At 37.6% G+C, this 18,630-nt stretch overlaps 1 protein-coding gene across 5 annotated transcripts in view; it reads left to right on the forward strand.

The window, feature by feature from the left end:
• BCAS3 (BCAS3 microtubule associated cell migration factor) overlaps window positions 1-18,630 on the forward strand; it is a 710,433-nt gene that overhangs the window by 377,611 nt on the left and 314,192 nt on the right. For all 5 annotated transcript variants that reach the window (XM_008011209.3, XM_037993644.2, XM_008011214.3 and 2 more), the window contains 2 exons: window positions 9,264-9,364; window positions 12,342-12,538. In XM_008011209.3, coding sequence (XP_008009400.2) covers window positions 9,264-9,364; window positions 12,342-12,538 — 298 coding nt within the window. The remainder of the gene's footprint in view (window positions 1-9,263; window positions 9,365-12,341; window positions 12,539-18,630) is intronic.

The following is an 18,630-nucleotide window of genomic DNA, read 5'->3' on the forward strand; positions in this document are numbered from 1 at the left end:
TTTTTGTATTTTTAGTAGAGATGGGGTTTCACCGTGTTAGCCAGGATGGTCTCGATCTCCTGACCTCGTGATCCACCCATCTTGGCCTCCCAAAGTGCTGGGATTACAGGCTAGAGCCACCGCGCCCGGCCTACAATTTAAATGTGTTTGTTGGATATTATAATTCCTCCTCTGTGAATTGCTTGTTCATTGGGAACTGCCTTTGTTCATTTTGCTTTTGGATTATTTGTCTTCTGAACCTTTGTTTTAAAATGGCAAATTTTAGTTTCTGTACTAAGAGACTACATTCCCAAGCAGAATTTCATCCGTATATCCTGAGTGCTTTCTGATCAGAAACAGAGTTTGGTAAAGAGCCCTTGCTTATTGTGTGGCTGCTACATAAATGCTGTTTTTAATAAGCACCAAAAATATATTGAGGTTTGTCCTTGGGAGAGAGTTTATCACTGTTGGCCTTTGGGTGAACTTTGAGCTTGAGCTGTTTCATTCAAGGCAGCATGATGTCATTTAACTGCAAATTTCTCTGTTGCTAGAAAAAGGAATGTTGTTCCTCTAAATAACCTAAATGACTGAAAAATGCTGGCACAACATTATTCATCTCTCAGGTCGCCACTAAAAACTTTAACATGGTGAGAGTTTCATTGTTTGCGGAGGAAGGGTGGGGATATGGTAAAGAGTAGGAGAAAACAGAAACTGTGTCTGGTCCTGAATCTGAAGAATTCCACTGTCCATATAAAAGTCCGCTGCCAGTAGGACCCAGTAAACTCACTTGTCCAGATGAGAGCTTTTGGGTCCATCTTTGATTTTTCACTTATAAATCAGAATGTGAATTTTAAATTTATAATTAAACTTACAAATGCATTTAATCTTCATTTATAGATCAGAGTGTGAATTTTTGAATTAAAAAATTTAAAAATTTCTATATATTCAGCCTATTATCATATTTTAACTGTCCAACAAAATCTTAAACCAGGTAACTATATGATTATCTCACATATAAAACTAGGTACCATTAGCATCAGCATTTTTATCCTCAATTTGAGAAGCAGATTTCTCTGATAGTGATAGCATCGCAATTAATGTCAAGGAGTAGAACAGCTTCTTATCTGCTAGAGTTGGGAGGCTGGAGTTTACAAACAGTGGTACCTGTAGTTGATCAGCTATGTCCTCTAAAGCTTCCAGAGCTACAGCTAAGATAATTTATTACTGGAAATTCAAGAAATATAGGAAAAGGTAGAACAAGAACAGAACAAAACCAAACCAAATAGACTTTTCCTTCATTACTTTCGTAAATAAGTACTGCTCGATGTTCACTATTATGCTTTGTGCTTGTTTAGATAAAGAGGATGCTTACAAGCTGTGTGTAGTCTTTTCACTTTTACAAGCATTGACAGTTGTTTTTCATTGCTTTAAATGAAATAGTACTGGATACAGATATTTTTATTTTTATTCTTTCTTTGTAAGAAATATTTACATCTTATAAACTTCATTTTTAGAAGGTCTGGTATTTTTTCCTGAGTATGTAAAACCATGTCCAATACAATGAGAGTTATTAATTACCTGCTCTAATGTACAGTATATTTAATATGTTAATGATAAAGATCTGACCTTTTGTATTCTAAGTAGAAGACTAGATTAGTTGCAGATGAACTTTTTTGATATCTAGCTGTTTCTTTGGGAATATTTTAGAAAGAATTTGATTCCATAAAATTGAGTTTATCTTCTCATTCTTTTGGGGGAAAAATTGAAATGTTAGGTTTAAATTTTTCTAGGAATGGTAATAACTCATTCTCGGAATCTTGGTTCAAATTCACCTATCCTAACCTATATTAAGTAGTGTTAAAGAACTAGATATTTGAAGAAACTTAATGATGTCAACTTAGATGTCTGTTAATATAATGCGTATACCTTTAATCTTGCAATTATTATTTGCATACTTTAATACTTTGTACCTATAGTTTAGCAGTATGTAAAGCAATACTTTTAACTTCCTCTAACTGATAAATACCATATTTTCTGTGGATAATTTTCAAAACTTCTTTATACATTGATTCTTGTATTAAGTTGCAGAGGGCATCTAAAAATTCAAAAATAGAACTCTTCCAAGATTTTGATTTGAAAAGTTGTATGTATTATTAATTGACTTTTTGGAATATCGTGAATTTTATTATATAGGATTCAGACCTAAGGACGTTATTAAGGGGCCATTAATCTTTCTTTTCATAACTTTATTTATGTTGTTTTGCAGACTTGGCAGTATTTTTGGTTTAGATTAACAGGACTGATTTTCAAAAGTCAGCCCTAAAGCAGATTGGCTTTTGTTTGCTTTACACATACTCACATATGAAAATATATAAATAGGCTGGGCATGGTGGCTCACACCTGTAATTCCAGCATTTTGGGAGGCTGAGGTGGGCAGATCATGAGGTCAAAAGATCAAAACCATCCTGGCCAACGTGGTGGAACCCTGTCTCCACTAAAAATACAAAAATTAGCTGGGCATGGTGGTATGCACCTGTAATCCCAGCTACTTGGGAGACTGAGGCAGGAGAATCACTTGAACCCGGGAGGCGGAGGCTGTAGTGAGCAGAGATCGCGCTGCTGTATACCAGCCTGGTGACAGAGCAAGACTCCATCTCAAAAAAAAAAAAAAATATATATATATATATGTGTGTGTGTGTGTGTGTGTGTGCGCGTGTGTGTGTGTATAGACACACACACATAATACACAGAAGCCCATATATTCCTATAAGAAAAATACCATTAGTGATTTTTTTAAGCTCTTATTTACTTACTGTAAACATGATTTGCTTATAAACACTAAAAACAGACAGGCTCACAGTTACCTCATAATGATCTACTCAACCTGCCCTTGCTTCTTGATCTATATTTAACAAATGCCTGTGTCTAGTAGAGGCGGTACTTTTGAAGTTGTACTCTCTAAAGTAAATTGATAGTATTTCCTTTTCAGTTTGGCAGATAAGGTGTGTTTGAAAATTACTCTGCTAAGAACATGGCAAGATTTATATCCTTGTACCAAGTTTATTAATTATCTAAGGACAGTTGGTAAATATAAAAGATACTAAACATTTTTCTTTAGGGTAGCTATTTTGTATCTTAGTCCATTGAACTTGGATTCGCAAGATATGTAACTTTATTTTTCTTTAAATAAACTCTATTAGGTTTTTTTAGTACCTCCATTTGAAGAAAGGTGGAAAAATTAATCTCAATCAACTATACCGCCTCCAAAGTTACATCTAAATTCTCTAGGGTTTACAGGGTATAAAAGTATGAGGTAAGGGATTTGGGGACATTTTGCCCTAATTGCCACCACTGACATGTCCCATTTCCCCACCAGATCATTGATCATTGGTTCATATAGATCTCTGCAGCATCCATTGTTGTTTCTCATCCAGTTCCTGTCAGTTCTCTGGACTATGTCTGTATTATTCTTGTATATGTATGAAACATTATTCTCCTCCAAGCTATGGGGAACATGATAAGGTTGTCACAGACCTGGCTGTACAGACACACTATGTGCACACCGTTTCTACTCTTGTACCATGTGGGATCTCTTGCCACTTCCCTTAACTCTGCCCAAGAATAAAGACATAAGTTTTCACAGTCATTGGTCCCTAAAACTCTTTCTGGGATTCTGTTGTTTCCCACTCCTATTTGTGACTCTCTTTTTTCCCCTTTCTGTCTCTGCGAATCTTGCTCCAATCTCAGGGTATCATTCCTAGTATTTGAGTGGTTAGAAGCATGGAAACTTTGCTCTTATCATACTTTCCTTTTATCATGGTTGTAAATTCTTTTTTCCATATGAACTGGTATGTCATTCCTTCCCAAGGCAGTAAACATAGAATGTTCTTCCTACCTGGATTGGGAGAAAATTTTTAACATAAATAAATGCAAGTGGTGAAATAAAAGGGATAGACTTTGGCAGAGGAGCAAAAGAGAGGATAATTCTATTTAAAGAAAAAGCCAAAGAAGCATTAAGTAAAGCCAAAGACACAAATAATGGTAACCCACAATTAAAAAAACCAAAGAAGTGACTTGGGAAATAGTAGAAGGAGAGATGAAAAAGAAGCATTGAAAAAAATCATGCAAGATCAACAAGAATCCCCAAATAAATGGAAGTCAAAAGTTGCAGATTTACAGGAAAAGGAAAGAGTAATAAAGCTGCCCAGCCTGGGTTTGCGAAAGGGAAAGTACAGTTTCAGGGCAGGTAAACTGAATTTGGTAGTGATGATGAATGTGATGGAGAATAGTGCAGCTGAGCCAGTGAAAAGAACAAAAGAAGAAACAGAGAAGAACCTGCACCACAAGGACAGAAAACAGAAAATGGTGCCAGAGATTGGTAGTTTAGTGCACAGATTTTAAAATTCATTTTAATTAGGTTTTAAGCTGCTTTTGTTTTGGGACTTTTAAAACAAAAACCAAATTAGGCCTACTATTCAGTGTCCACCTGCAAGAAAGCAAAACTTTCAGGCCAGGTGTGGTGGCTCATGCCTGTAATCTCAGCACTTTGGGAGGCTGAGGCGGGTGGATCACTTGAGGTTAGGAGTTCAAGACCAGCCTGGCCAACATGGCAAAACCCCGTCTCTACTCAAAATACAAAAATTAGCCGGGCATGGTGGCGCACACCTGTAATTCCAGCTACTCGGGAGGCTGAGGTGGGAGGATCGCTTGAACACCAGGTGGAGGTTGCAGTGAGCCGAGATCATGCCACTGCACTCCAGCATGGGTGACAGAGTGAGACCCTGTGTCAAAAAAAAAAAAAAAAGAAAGGAAACTTTTTTGTTGTTGTTGAACTTGTCTTTTTTGTTATTCACACGAGAATTTTTTTGAATGTATAGTTCTATTTGTGTAATTTCAGATCATTCAATATCAGAAGGAACTTTCTTCCACGAAATTACCTTTGTAGTATGAGAATGTGTTAGTACAAACTAAGAAAATTTATGCTATATGAAAAGAGCAAAAACTTAGTTTATTTTTATCTTTTTGTGCCCAAAGCATTTGAGAACAAATTTTAAACTAGAATATTGGCTATTGACTATGAGCCCTTCCCACAGATAATTTATCCTGTCTCCTAGGCTGGCCTTCTGTATTTACACAGGCAGCCTGGTAACATTAGAAAGAATTACTTGTCACAAAGCTTTTCAGTACTATATGTAGACTGACTAAAATCAAGAGACTTACTGATTTCTTTGTCCAAAAGTTTTGTGATGCTGGCAGGTCATATCTGTAAAACAAAAGCCACCTAAGGGCATTTCTAAACACTCAACCACCTTTGACTAAAACAACAACAACTACAACAAAAACTAAGAAAAGTATTAAATACTGGTAAGCTGAACATTTTAGATCTGTCACTTTAACTTATGCACGTACTGGCTTGAGATGTCCCCCAACATCAGCCATGGCAAACAGAGCTTGGCTTTTCTGCTATCATGGCCATTTATACTGAAATTCGAGGTTATAGTGAAGAGTTTAGAAGGATAACAGGTGGACAAAAAAGTAAATCCTATGAAAATGATAGTATCTTTCTATTTTAAATTTTCTAATAATTTATAGCTAACTTAATCTCATAATAACCATGCTTATTTCAGAATGTTCTTGTCTAGATTTTAGAAATGGTAATAAGTAGCTAATTATTTTCCTCCTAAGCTCTCAAATGAAAACCAGTTTTTCGTATTTTTCCTTTTAAAGAATAATGTAGATTCTCCAAACTTTTACTACTGATCTATTTTAGAGGAATGGCAGTGAGTCTACTCCTGTATAACACAGCTCTGAAATTCTAATGTGTAATGAAATTACCTAGGGATCTTGTTGAAATACAGATTGTCATTCAGTAGGGCTGGGTGGGTGGAGCCTGAAATCATTTATTTCTAACAAGCTCTGCCAGGGAAGTCAATGTTGATGGTCTAAGGACCACATTTGGATGAAGCAGGTTCTGGCTCAGTATACTGTTGGGACTGTTCTAAGGTATTCCATGCTACATATTGTAATTCCTAAAACCGTGTAGAGAATCCAATACTGAATATAATAGGAAGACCAACAGATTTTAATAAATATATTACATTACCAATTATGAACAGTCATATGTCTAGTTGTATGTTTAACACCACAGTGCCAAGTAATGATTAATTTATTGTGAAAAAATATGTTCCCTTATTGCACTCTTCTTTCAGACTTTTCAAAATTATTTGGATTATAGTTAGCTTCTAGTTTTAAGCTTCTCCTGTTCTGATGTTTGTGCTTTTACCCAATTTAGTAATAAAAATGTATCAAACATGGAAAAAATGGTGGGGCCAAGGAAGGATATTTATTTAATGTTGAAAAATATTATCCTACCAGATTTATTTTTTTATATTGCCCGTCTTCTGATGGCTTCCAAGCATGCTTAATTAGAAAACTATTTTTAGTGAAAAGAGGGGATGGAAATTCTTACAATCTCTTTAGGATTTTGGGATGCATATTTATGATACTATTTCTAGATGTATATTTGGAATCTTTATTACTTCCCTTGGAAAGTTAATGAGGGCAGAGAGGATCTTTCTCCCTTCTCACTGTGGAAAATTCCAAACATATACAAAACTAGAAAATAATAGTATAATGAGCCTCCATGTACCTATGAGTCAGCTATGACAATGATCAACTAATGACCAATCTTGTTTTCATCTGTAATTCTACTTCCCACCTCTATCCCTGCCACTGGGTTATTTTGAAGTTAATCCCAGATGTTATAATACATTATCCCTATTTTGTTGATGGATAAACAAGTGTCCAGCCATTCTAGTGCCATTGCTTACTTAGTACAGAATCTTAAACTCCAACCACCCCGTAAATACTTATTGAGTGCTTATTCTGTGACGTGTACTAGTCTAGGCTCAGCATATATAAAACACAACATAAACTTTTGGAGAAATTCACGTTAGGTACCAGCTAGTTACGTAAGGTGTGGTTGCTCACTTCTACTTAAAAATTTCCAATTGCTTTCCATCATATTACTCGAGCTTTATTACTAAAAAAAAAAAAAAAAAAAAAAAAAAAAAAGAAAGGAAAAGCCCACAGTAATCTGCTGGTCCTACCTCCTTTGCCTTACTGACTCATCTTGCACTCACAGCATGGCTTACCCCACCCAACCACAGTGGCTTCCTAACTCTTACTGATTCCCTTTATTTCTCAAAATCTTTGTACTTAACATTCCCTTTGTCACACCTTTCCTTCAGATATTTGTATAACATATTACCTCACCTCTTTAAAATCTTCTCTGCCCTCATCTGCTTTCCAGCCTCTACATATTTGTCCATATTCACATTTTTCACTAGTATTTAAAGGGTGGGAATTTCAAGGATCCTCTTGTTCTCTTCTGTAGTAAGAATTAATATAGAATTTAGTGGTGTGAAGATAACCTTTTGAAAACATCATTACTTATCAGCCTTTCAATGTGTATCAATTATTTCCAAAAGGATGCTGAAATAATAGATATTGTGGTATTCTTTTCTTCTTGATATCATTTGTCATCACAAGAATGTAGGTGTATGCTTTTGTGATCATTTGTGTTTTGTACAAATGCCACCATGCCTGTTGGCTGTAGAACTATGATTTTGAAGAACTAGCAACTAAAAGTTTTGACTACTGCAGATCTTACATTTTAATACTATGTATGCCTCTGTTGAGTAATTCACTGAATTAGCATTTCTCCTCTTGCAGCAAGTTAAGATAAGCTTTTTGTGAGTGTGTCTTTTAAAATATTGCCCTAGGTTATGCTTTGTCTACTTTATTTGTATCTGTTTCACTAAGATATAGTTTTTCAAAATACTACCTTGTTCTAGCAAGAACTCAGTGAGGCTGGCATTCTCTTTCACTGCTTGGGTAAGTGTATAACTCTGGGAATACATATTAAGAAATTTGTATATTTACATCCTCTGATTTCATATGGGGGAATCTAACTCAAGGAACTTTTTGTATGTTGATGTGTATATATAAATGTCTCTGGGTGGTGGAAATTATGAAGGTTGTTTTCAGCTTCTCATTCTTCTCTATTTCTTCTACACTTCTTTAATGATCATCTCTTACTTTCTTACTTTTCTTCCTACTTACCTCCCCTGTTTTTCTGTATTCCTCCCAGTACTTCATTGCTTGATTTCTCTGGGTATTAAAATGGTAGGCCAGGCGTGGTAGTTCATGCCTATAATCCCAGGACTCTGAGAGCCAAAGCCAGAGGATCACTTGAGGCCAGGAGTTTGACACCAGCCTGGTCAACATTGTGAGATCCTGTCTCTACAAAAAAGAAAATTTTGGACAGGCATGGTAGCTCACGCCTGTAGTCTCAGCTACTTATTAGACTGAGGTGAGAAGATGGTTTGAGCCCAGAAGTTTGAGGTTACAGTGAGCTATGATCATGCCACTGCACTCCAGCCTGGGTGACATAGCAAGATCCTATCTCTTAAGGAAAAAAAAAAAAAAAAAAAAAGATTAAATAAAATCATGTATGAGGTTGGGGGGTTATATGGGAAATATCTGTATCTTTAGCTCTACTTTGCTGTGAACCTAAAACTGCTGTTTAAAAAAAAAAAGAAAAGAAAAGAAAAAGAAAAAAATACCTTTAGAGATATAGAGACAGAGTGGGTGAGTCGTAGCTTCCAAAGAAGAGACTAAGATTTTGAGAAGATAATGTCTGGTTCATATTAGGAACTCAGTAAATGTTTTTGAATCATTGTATTGTTTTACTAAGCAAATGTTCCTATTTGAGTGAAAAAGTAGGCTGTTTATAATTTGACTATGTCATACCACTTAAGAATCATGAAAACTACCCAGGTATCTAAGAAAGATGATGTATTTCTCTGGATAAATGAATTTTTTCAGGACTGAAAGCATTTTTTCAATTAAATGTGCTTTTTTATGCCGAGCATTTATATGAAGCTACTAAATAAACTCTTTTAAAGAATCCTAATATCATCCCCCAATGAACAGATTTGTCACTGCTCTTCAGTGTACTTTTGCTATTAGCATGTAGTTAGTTGTTTATTTCTTTTATTGCAAGAAGATGTCATTACTAAATTCCTGCAGATATTTTTTAAAGTATCTTATTCCTAAGAACTTCATTCTTACTTGTTCAATAATTGTTTGAATTGCCTCTGTGCTTTAAAGTATTATATTTTATCTTATAGATTACCATAGTATCCAAAATGGTTGTGCCCATGTCTGTTTTTCCACTGCATGGAATAAAGTGGTTTAAATCTATTTTCTTTCTCCTTTAGTGGTTCCCCCTGGAAGTCCTGGGCCCATTACTCGACATGGGTCTTATGACAGTTTAGCTTCTGACCATAGTGGACAGGAAGATGAAGAATGGCTTTCCCAGGTAAAACTCTGAAATATTGAGAGTATTAAAGTAAAATAAAACAACTTTACTGTTTTTATTCTTTTTCTTAGAGGTAAATGGGGAGAATTGGTAACTCTTTGTTGGATTATCAAGAATTAGTTGTCTTTCCATATTACAAATTACTCCACAAATACTGCTGCAGGTGTACATATACATATTATATATACATTATACATATTTGTGTGTGTATGTATGTATATGTATGTTAGCTTCCATACACATGGCATAAAATCTATGTATTTTTCACACAATCCAATCCATTTAAAGCCTTAGGGCCTTGAAAGTAATTAATTAATTTTTGAGGCAGAGTCTTGCTCTGTCACCCAGGCTGGAGTACAGTGACATGACCTTGGCTCACTGCAACCTCTAATTCCTGGTTTCAAGTGATTTTCGTGCCTCAGCTTCTTGAGTAGCTGGGATTACAGGCATGTGCCACCCTGCGTGGCTAGTTTTTGTATTTTTAGTAGAGACAGGGTTTCGTCATATTGGCCAGGTTGGTCTTGAACTCCTGACTTCAAGCGATCCACCCATCTTGGCCTCCGAAAGTGCTGGGATTATAGGCGTGAGCCACTGTGACCAGCTAGGACTTTGGAATTTAAATAGGCTCTTTGGAGCACATTTTCATCAGGTTTAAAATAAAAGTTGACCTTGATGAAACAGTGAAGCCACTCAACAGTCTTTGGGATTTGTCTTGTGGAGCCGGCATTTTCCGAAGATTGAGTTCATACTTTCACTATTGGAAATATAACATTCTACCCTACAGAAGTTCTGATGCTGCCCTCTGGGTTTCCTTTCCTAAGCACTTGTGATGCTGCTTTTAGTGGTCTCTAAACCAGCCCTACAACATTGCTGGGACTGCAGGCATGCATCACCATGCTGGCTAATTTGTTTGTTTGTTTGTTTGTTTGTTTTTTAATGTAGAGATAGGATCTCCCTCTGTTGCTTAGGCTGATCTTGAACTCCGAGGCTCAAGCAATCCTCCTGTGTTGGCCTCCCAAAGTGCTGGGATTACAGGCAAGAGCCACCATGCCCAGTCTCCAACAGCTTCACTGACCATCCCTCCCCTTGCCAGGTGAAGCTGTCTTCATCTCAAGGGCTTTGAAATAAAAGATACTTGGGAAGATTTCAAAATGATAGGATTACAAATGACTTTGTTACAAATGCTGTTATGTCTTCCTCAAGCCTGACATCATTTTGTGAAGCTAATGACCTATCTCAGATTACCAACCTGGCAGCTTTTCATCGGACAGGTGCCTCAGAAAATGTGGAGGCCATTTGTAGTTTCATTTCTTTCTCAAGGAGGGTAACCTGAAAACTAAAGTCTGGAAAATCAAAAGTAAAGTAAACTAGAAAATCAAACAGTGTCTAGGTAACATGTATTTATTTCATCACACCAAAAATATTCACAGGAAGTTTTTCAGTTCCTGACATGTGGTGGTCCATCGTTTCTTAATGATAGGAAGATAAAGTAAACCCAAAATGCGTGTGTTTTTTCCAGAATCAAAATGTTGTCCAAGGAATGCTGGCAGAGAAACCACTGTCCTTCACTTCAACTTTTCAATTAGGAAAAGGGATAATGTGTGCTGTCAGTGTGAAAGTATATACAATATGTTTGTCCGGCACACAACAGGAGAGTGAATAGGAACATCTGGCCATCGCCTCGGTGAAATTGCACAGGCATCTGTTTACCTCTCGGCTCTGTGACACTGATGGTTTTGAGCTTAAAATACACAGAATGCTTTATCTGTGGCCTAATTTACATTGCTGAATACAACTACTTGAATCAGAAATCACTGTCCTCAATCTGAGCATTTTTCTCCCTGTGATTAGTGGGAATGTGAATATTGTTCCAAAGACCATGATGCTTTTGCCCTTTTGGACTCACAAACACAGGGCTACACTCTGTGAACCTTTTCAGTTATGTTTTGTTAAGAATTAATCACCAGAATCAGAGAAATGTGATTAAACATAAAAGAACTCAGGACAAAAATAAGGCACGTGGGAAGTCAATTACATTGACTTGCACAGGCGTGGATGTACCAATGATAAGACATTTAAACTAATTTGCATATTTAGTTTCTCATTCGAGTTGATTATTTGTTAAAAAAAAATCATATAATATATATATTTTCAAGTTTTTCCAAGTGTTTTCTACCCACTTCTTTGACTTTATAATGTTTAATAAAATATTGGCAACATTCCCTATGCCCTCCATTGAGCATTAAATTCATAAAGCATTTTGGTATTTCTGTTTTGTAGCACATAAAATGCCTGTGTTGATATTTGTGGCAGTTGAGAAAACACACTAATTAATGGTATTTGGAAGACAAAAATCTAGTTTGAGAGAAAGTATAAAATAATTTTTTCATTTAAAAGTGGATTGGAGTAATATTAGGGCAGTATAGTAAATATTATAATATTTTATTGTAGAAAGAAAGTGACTTTTTTTCAGACCTTTACTTTTCCTTGCATAGTTCAAGAACAACTTCACATTTGTCATAAGCTTGATCCTCAGTGAAGGATTTACTTTTAATCTGTGGATTAATAGGTGTAATATTCAGTGCATGCCCACAACATGGTAAGTACTGTCTAGAGTGAACGAAAAGGTAGACCCTAGGGAGCTGACACTAGTTATATGAGGCAAGAAACTGGTCCTTTTACTTTCATGTGATTTTTGTGTTGTATATGTGTGTGAGGTGTGCTTGTGTGTCTGTGTATGTGTATGTACACAAAGTGTATTTTTTGTTTTTGTTGATGAAAAGCAGTAGAGGGATATTTTGAATGTCTGCATCAGCTGTGACTATCATCACCTTTTAATTATGGGTGCCCTATCCCTTTCCCATTTTAACATGGGCTTCTTGAAGAATGCGGGTGTTGAGAGGAAGAATGGGGGATTGTGAAGTCTCTCAAATCAGGATCACAAACCATTTAAATCATCATTGCTACTCTGTTCCAGGTTGAAATTGTAACACACACTGGACCCCACAGACGTCTGTGGATGGGTCCACAGTTCCAGTTCAAAACCATCCATCCCTCAGGCCAAACCACAGTCATCTCATCCAGTTCATCTGTGTTGCAGTCTCATGGTCCGAGTGACACGCCACAGCCTCTTTTGGATTTTGATACAGATGATCTTGATCTCAACAGTCTCAGGTAGGAAATGAGAACTAGGGAGTGATTTGAATGAAAGATTAATATGTTCATGTGGAATGAGCATCATATGTAATATTTAGGTTTCCCCTTTTGGGGGGGACTACATGTACTGTTGCATGTAATTCACTGTCATTACTTGGGATTGTATGTAGGGTCTCATGTGGGATCACATTACATGCAATAAATACTTGTTTTTCAGATTATATTCTCCCTAAACCTAATACTTACTGCACTTTTCAAGCAATTCCACCTTTTGATGCTTTGCTTATATTTCTAACTACTTGAATCTGATTATGTATTCTTTTCCTGATCTTTCTGAAGTTGGCACCACCTTTCAATTAAATTTCATCTGTGATTTTAATCTAACCTGTATCTCTCTTCTTTTAGATTATATAAAGTTTTTGGATGGAAAAACATTGGTATACATTCAGCTATAGTTTATCATTTATATTTTTATAATACATGTTCTCTCATCCTTATTTTTAGGAATCCTAGTACAGGTGTACAAATTATACTTTTTATTATTAGCTTATTTTTTTATTGCAACTCAAGACAGTTTTGACTTGCAGTCTCAAGTTTGCTTAGCAGTTTGTTATACCAAGACTTGACACATTAGGGTGCAACAGATAATGAAGGACTCAGTGTAATGTAATATAATCTCCCTTTTCTTGTCTTCTCTTTAAAACAAACAACCCCATCACAAAGTGGGCAAAGGATATGAACAAACACTTCTCAAAAGAAGACATTCATACAGCCAACAGACACATGAAAAAATGCTCATCATCACTCGCCATCAGAGAAATGCAAATCAAAACCACAATGAGATACCATCTCACACCAGTTAGAATGACAATCATTAAAATATAACAACAGGTGCTGGAGAGGATGTGGAGAAATAGGAACACTTTTACACTGTTGATGGGACTGTAAACTAGTTCAACCATTGTGGAAAACAGTGTGGTGATTCCTCAAGGATCTAGAACTAGAAATACCATTTGACCCAACCATCCCATTACTGGGGATATACCCAACGGATTATAAATCAGGCTGCTGCAAAGACACATGCACACATATGTTTATTGTGGCACTATTCACAATAGCAAAGACATGGAATCAACCCAAATGTCCATCAGTGACAGACTGGATTAAGAAAATGTGGCACATATATACCATGGAATACTATGCAGCTGTAAAAAAGGATGAGTTCATGTCCTTTGTAGGGACATGGATGCAAGTGGAAACCATCGTTCTTAGCAAACTATCGCAAGAACAGAAAACCAAACACCGCGTGTTCTCACTCATAGGTGGGAATTAATCAATGAGATCACTTGGACACAGGAAGGGGGACATCACACACCAGGGCCTATTGTGGGTTGGGGGAAGGGGGGAGGGATAGCATTAGGAGATATACCTAATGTAAATGACAAGTTAATGGGTGCAGCACACCAACATGGCACATGTATACATATGTAACAAACCTGCACGTTGTGCACATGTATCCTAGAACTTAAAGTATAATTTAAAAAAAAAAAAGAAAGAAAAGAAAAGAAAAAAACTTGTTTCTTCTACTGTAGCCTTGACAGCTTTTCAATATTTAAAAGCATTTTAAAGTAAGATTGGTGGTTAAGCCGGGCGCGGTGGCTCAAGCCTGTAATCCCAGCACTTTGGGAGGCCGAGACGGGTGGATCACGAGGTCAGGAGATTGAGACCATCCTGGCTAACACGGTGAAACCCCATCTCTACTAAAAAATACAAAAAACTAGCCGGGCGAGGTGGCGGGCGCCTGTAGTCCCAGCTACTTGGGAGGCTGAGGCAGGAGAATGGCGGGAACCCGGGAGGTGGAGCTTGCAGTGAGCTGAGATCCGGCCACTGCACTCCAGCCTGGGCAACAGAGTAAGACTCCGTCTCAAAAAAAAAAAAAAGATTGGTGGTTAAACTAAAAGTGATTTTTGACACAATAAAACATAAACCAATATATTCCAAGTAAAAAAAACCCAAAAATTCTATAGTGTATCTTGAATATAAAACAACCCTCTGACCTTTTTCTTGCACACCTTTTAAAAAATAGTGAGAAAATATGTTCCAGTTACATAGTGGAAATATGTTTTTGTCTTCTCTTTGTCAGTATCAATAAAAAATTGTATAACAAAATGAAAACTTCTGCAAACTTGGATTATGCCTGATGTATCTGTTTAGAAAATATGACACATATTTACTGAGTACCTGCCAGGAGGTGCCAGGAGATATACCTAGAGTACAGCCAGCTGCCTACTTGGGTCTGAATTGCAACTCTTCATCTCACTCGCTAATCCTGCTCTCACCCCTATTCTTTCTCAGCTCTTTATTTCATTTATTTTTTATTTTATTTTTTGAGACGGAGTCTCGCTGTGTCACCCAGGCTGGAGTGCAGTGGTGTGATCTTGGCTCACTGCAACCTCTGTCTCCTGGGTTCAAGCAATTCTCCTGCCTCAGCCTCCTGAGTAGCTGGGGTGACAGGTGCCCGCCACCAGACCCAGGAACTTTTTGTATTATTAGTAGAGCCGGGGTTTCAACATGTTGGCCAGGCTGGTCTCGAACTCATGACCTCAAGTGATCCTCCCACCTTGGACTCCCAAAGTGCTGGGATTATAGGCGTGAGTATTTGTGTGTGTTTGTGTGACTGAGTCCCACTCTGTCACCCGGGCTGGAGTGCTGTGGTATGATCTCAGTTCACTGCAACGTCTGCCTGCTGGATTCAAGCAATTCTCCTACCCAAGCCTCCTGGGTAACTGGTATTACAGGTACGCGGCACCATGCCTGGCTGGTTTTTGTGTTTCTAGTAGAGATGGAGTTTCACTGTGTTGGCCAGGCTGGTCTTGAACTCCTAACCTCAGGTGATCTGCCCGCCTCTGCCTCCCAAAGTGTGGGGATAACAAGCGTGAGCCACTGCGCCTGGCCCCATCTCTTTAAATGACTCCACAAACTACCTACTCAAGACAGAATCTAGAGGTTATCCTTGAAATCTCTCCTTTCACACATGCTGCATCTAATTCTTCACCAATTTATATCATTTCTATTCAAAATACATCTAGAAACCTTCCACTCCTCTCCATTCCGAATGCCAGCACCCTAGCAACATCTCACAGACTCCTAACTGCTGTCTCTTTTTACATTTTTGCTTTCCCCTGACTGATGTATCTTCTTAAAAAAATGATTCGGTCAGGGCACGGCGGTTCACGCCTGTAATTCTAGCACTTTGGGAGGCCGAGGAGCAGGGATCACGAGGTCAGGAGTTCGAGACCAGCCTGGCCAGCATGGTGAAATCCTATCTCTGTTAAAAAAGTACAAAAAATTAGCCGGGCATGGTGGTGCGCGCCTGTGATCCCAGCTACTCGGGAGGCTGTGGCAGGAGAATTGCTTGAACCCGGGAGGCAGAAGTTGCAGTGAGCCGAGATCGTGCCACTGCACTCTAGCCTGGGTAACAGAGTGAGACTCCGTCTCGAAACAAAAAACAAACAAACAAACAAACAAAAGAATGATTCATAAAGAAGAATGTATCTCCTTTCAATACCTTGTTTAGAATTTTTCGTTTGTTTAGTCTGCTTTGTATTTTGTTTTTTTCTTCTCTACATTTTTGTTTTTTTGTTCCAGCATGATTCCTCTAGCTTTCTAAAAGTGACATTTTTTGACCAAGATGTCAGGTAATAATGACAGAATACAGTGAGAGTGTAAGACCAATTTTCAGTGATGCTAATGATCACATATGGTCTAGATAAGGATCTCAAGCCATGGTCAGGGAGTCAATTCTTTTCAGTCCTCAACTTAGTGATTCAGTGTACTCGTGTTTACAGCAGTCATTTTGTTGTTTAAATGTTAATAATAAAGCATTTAAAGTAAGTAACCCAATTTATTCTCTTAAACAACTATGTAACACATTTAGTTTTTTTGCTAAACGGCGCGCAAGACACTGTCTCGTTTTTTTCTGGTGATTGACCAGCTGCTATTTATAAAACCCTGCGCTTTTTCTTAGGTGGTCTTTGCCCCATTGTTTCTTTTCTTTTTTTTTTTTTTTTTTGAGACGGAGTCTCGCTCTGTCGCCCAGGCTGGAGTACAGTGGCCGGATCTCAGCTCACTGCAAGCTCCGCCTCCCGGGTTTACGCCATTCTCCTGCCTCAGCCTCCCAAGTAGCTGGGACTACAGGCGCCCGCCACCTCGCCCGGCTAGTTTTTTTGTATTTTTTTTTAGTAGAGACGGGGTTTCACCGTGTTAGCCAGGATGGTCTTGATCTCCTGACCTCGTGATCCGCCCGTCTCGGCCTCCCAAAGTGCTGGGATTACAGGCTTGAGCCACCGCACCCGGCTGCCCCATTGTTTAGTGGCCTCCTCCAGCTGTCTTTGTTACTCTTTTCCTCAGGTATAGCCCTTCTATTAAGACAGTTCTAACTCGCTTCTTTTAAAAGTAGATATAGCCACTTTTCCAAGTCCTTAAGAGTCTTCCTCAGAGACTTGACCTTTGTTAATAATACTGAATAACTCCCCACATTTTGTTTAACACTAAATGACTTTAAATTGTTTATGTTTGATTAGAATATTAACCTTTTTACTGGACACATATAACCTTTAGAAACCTTTATACTGAGCAACAGGTTTATACATTTCTATTAACTGCATTTGTAATTTATATTTTAAACTTTCAGCAGGTAAGCTTAGTTGGGACCTTGGCTAAGACCCTACAGCAGTTTTTATGGGAAATTTAGATTTAACTCACATCAATTTTAAGTCCTTTTTAGTACCACTGTTTTCCACCCAGCATTCAATTAGAAACCCGACTATTGAGATTCTCCTCATTCTCGTTTATGATCACTCTAGCCCAACTTCTTTTCTCTCATCTAATTTCTACACGTCTGTGCATGGTGGCCTATGACCGACCATTGGCTTTACTTTCTCTTTTAAATTGTGAAGTCCTTATTTAGATTTTTGGGGGCTCACCTGATCCTTAACACCTAGTACACTGTCCTGTACCCCATAGGATATCAATAATAATATATAGTGCAGTGATAATCTTCCTCCCTGCCCTCTAACCAAAATAGGAAACAGGCAGGCATAGCGTTGACTCTCATCCATAAGGGAATCAGGCAAGCTCCCTACCCAGAGCAGGTGTTTAAAAAGAATGGGCAATTAAATATTTGCTAACAGATCTGAGAAACATATAATGTAAAAGATGTTGAGTATCCAAAGCCTCTGTTTCCACTTAAGATGAACCTCCTCAAAAATTGGTTACTATTTATTTTATTTTATTTAACTGAGATATAATTCACTTAATATGAAATTCTCTGATTTTAAAGTGTACAATTCAGTGGGTTTTAGTATATTCACTATGTTTGGCATCCATCCCACTAATTTCAGAACGTTTCCATCATCCCAATCAGTTTTTCTCTTTTTTTATGAAGAAAGTTCAAACATGTCTAAAATAAAAAGAAAACTAGAATAAGCCCCCATGTATCTGTTGTCCAGCTTCAGCTATCAACTCATGGCCAATCTTGCTTCATCTGTAGCCTCATTCACACCCTACCTCCAACTCTGGATTATTCAGAAACCCCAATATAAATTGACTTAACTATAGGAAATGTATTAGCCCACATAGGAAGTTGTTTAGACTAGAAAGGGGCATAACTGAATGAACTGACCATATCTAAGAGGCTAGCTTTTTGTTGCTCTCAAGAACAAGGAAACTTCTTTTCCAGACACTTTAAATAAATTTCTCTTTTCTAACTGGCCCACATTAGCTTAGGCTTACCTATCTCCTAACTAACCACTGCCAAGACATGAGATTACCATGATTGGCTTAGAAAAATTAGCTGGGATGGAATGAATATTGGGTAGTTCTACATAGCAGTGATGGGTAGCAGTGATCAATATTTGTTAATCAGTATTTTCACCTTCCAGTACTAGATCATCCTATACCTCCCTCCTTTTTTATCTTTCTCACAACAAATGCATGCATTTCATAACTAGTTTGCAGTACACACTTGGCATTTCAGGCTTCTGTCATCTGTCGCACGTTTCTTATCAACTTTTTATCTTCCACCAATAGTCTTTATGAACTCTATACTT

Source organism: Chlorocebus sabaeus, chromosome 16 (assembly GCF_047675955.1).
Source record: "Chlorocebus sabaeus isolate Y175 chromosome 16, mChlSab1.0.hap1, whole genome shotgun sequence".
Lineage (NCBI taxonomy): Eukaryota > Metazoa > Chordata > Mammalia > Primates > Cercopithecidae > Chlorocebus > Chlorocebus sabaeus.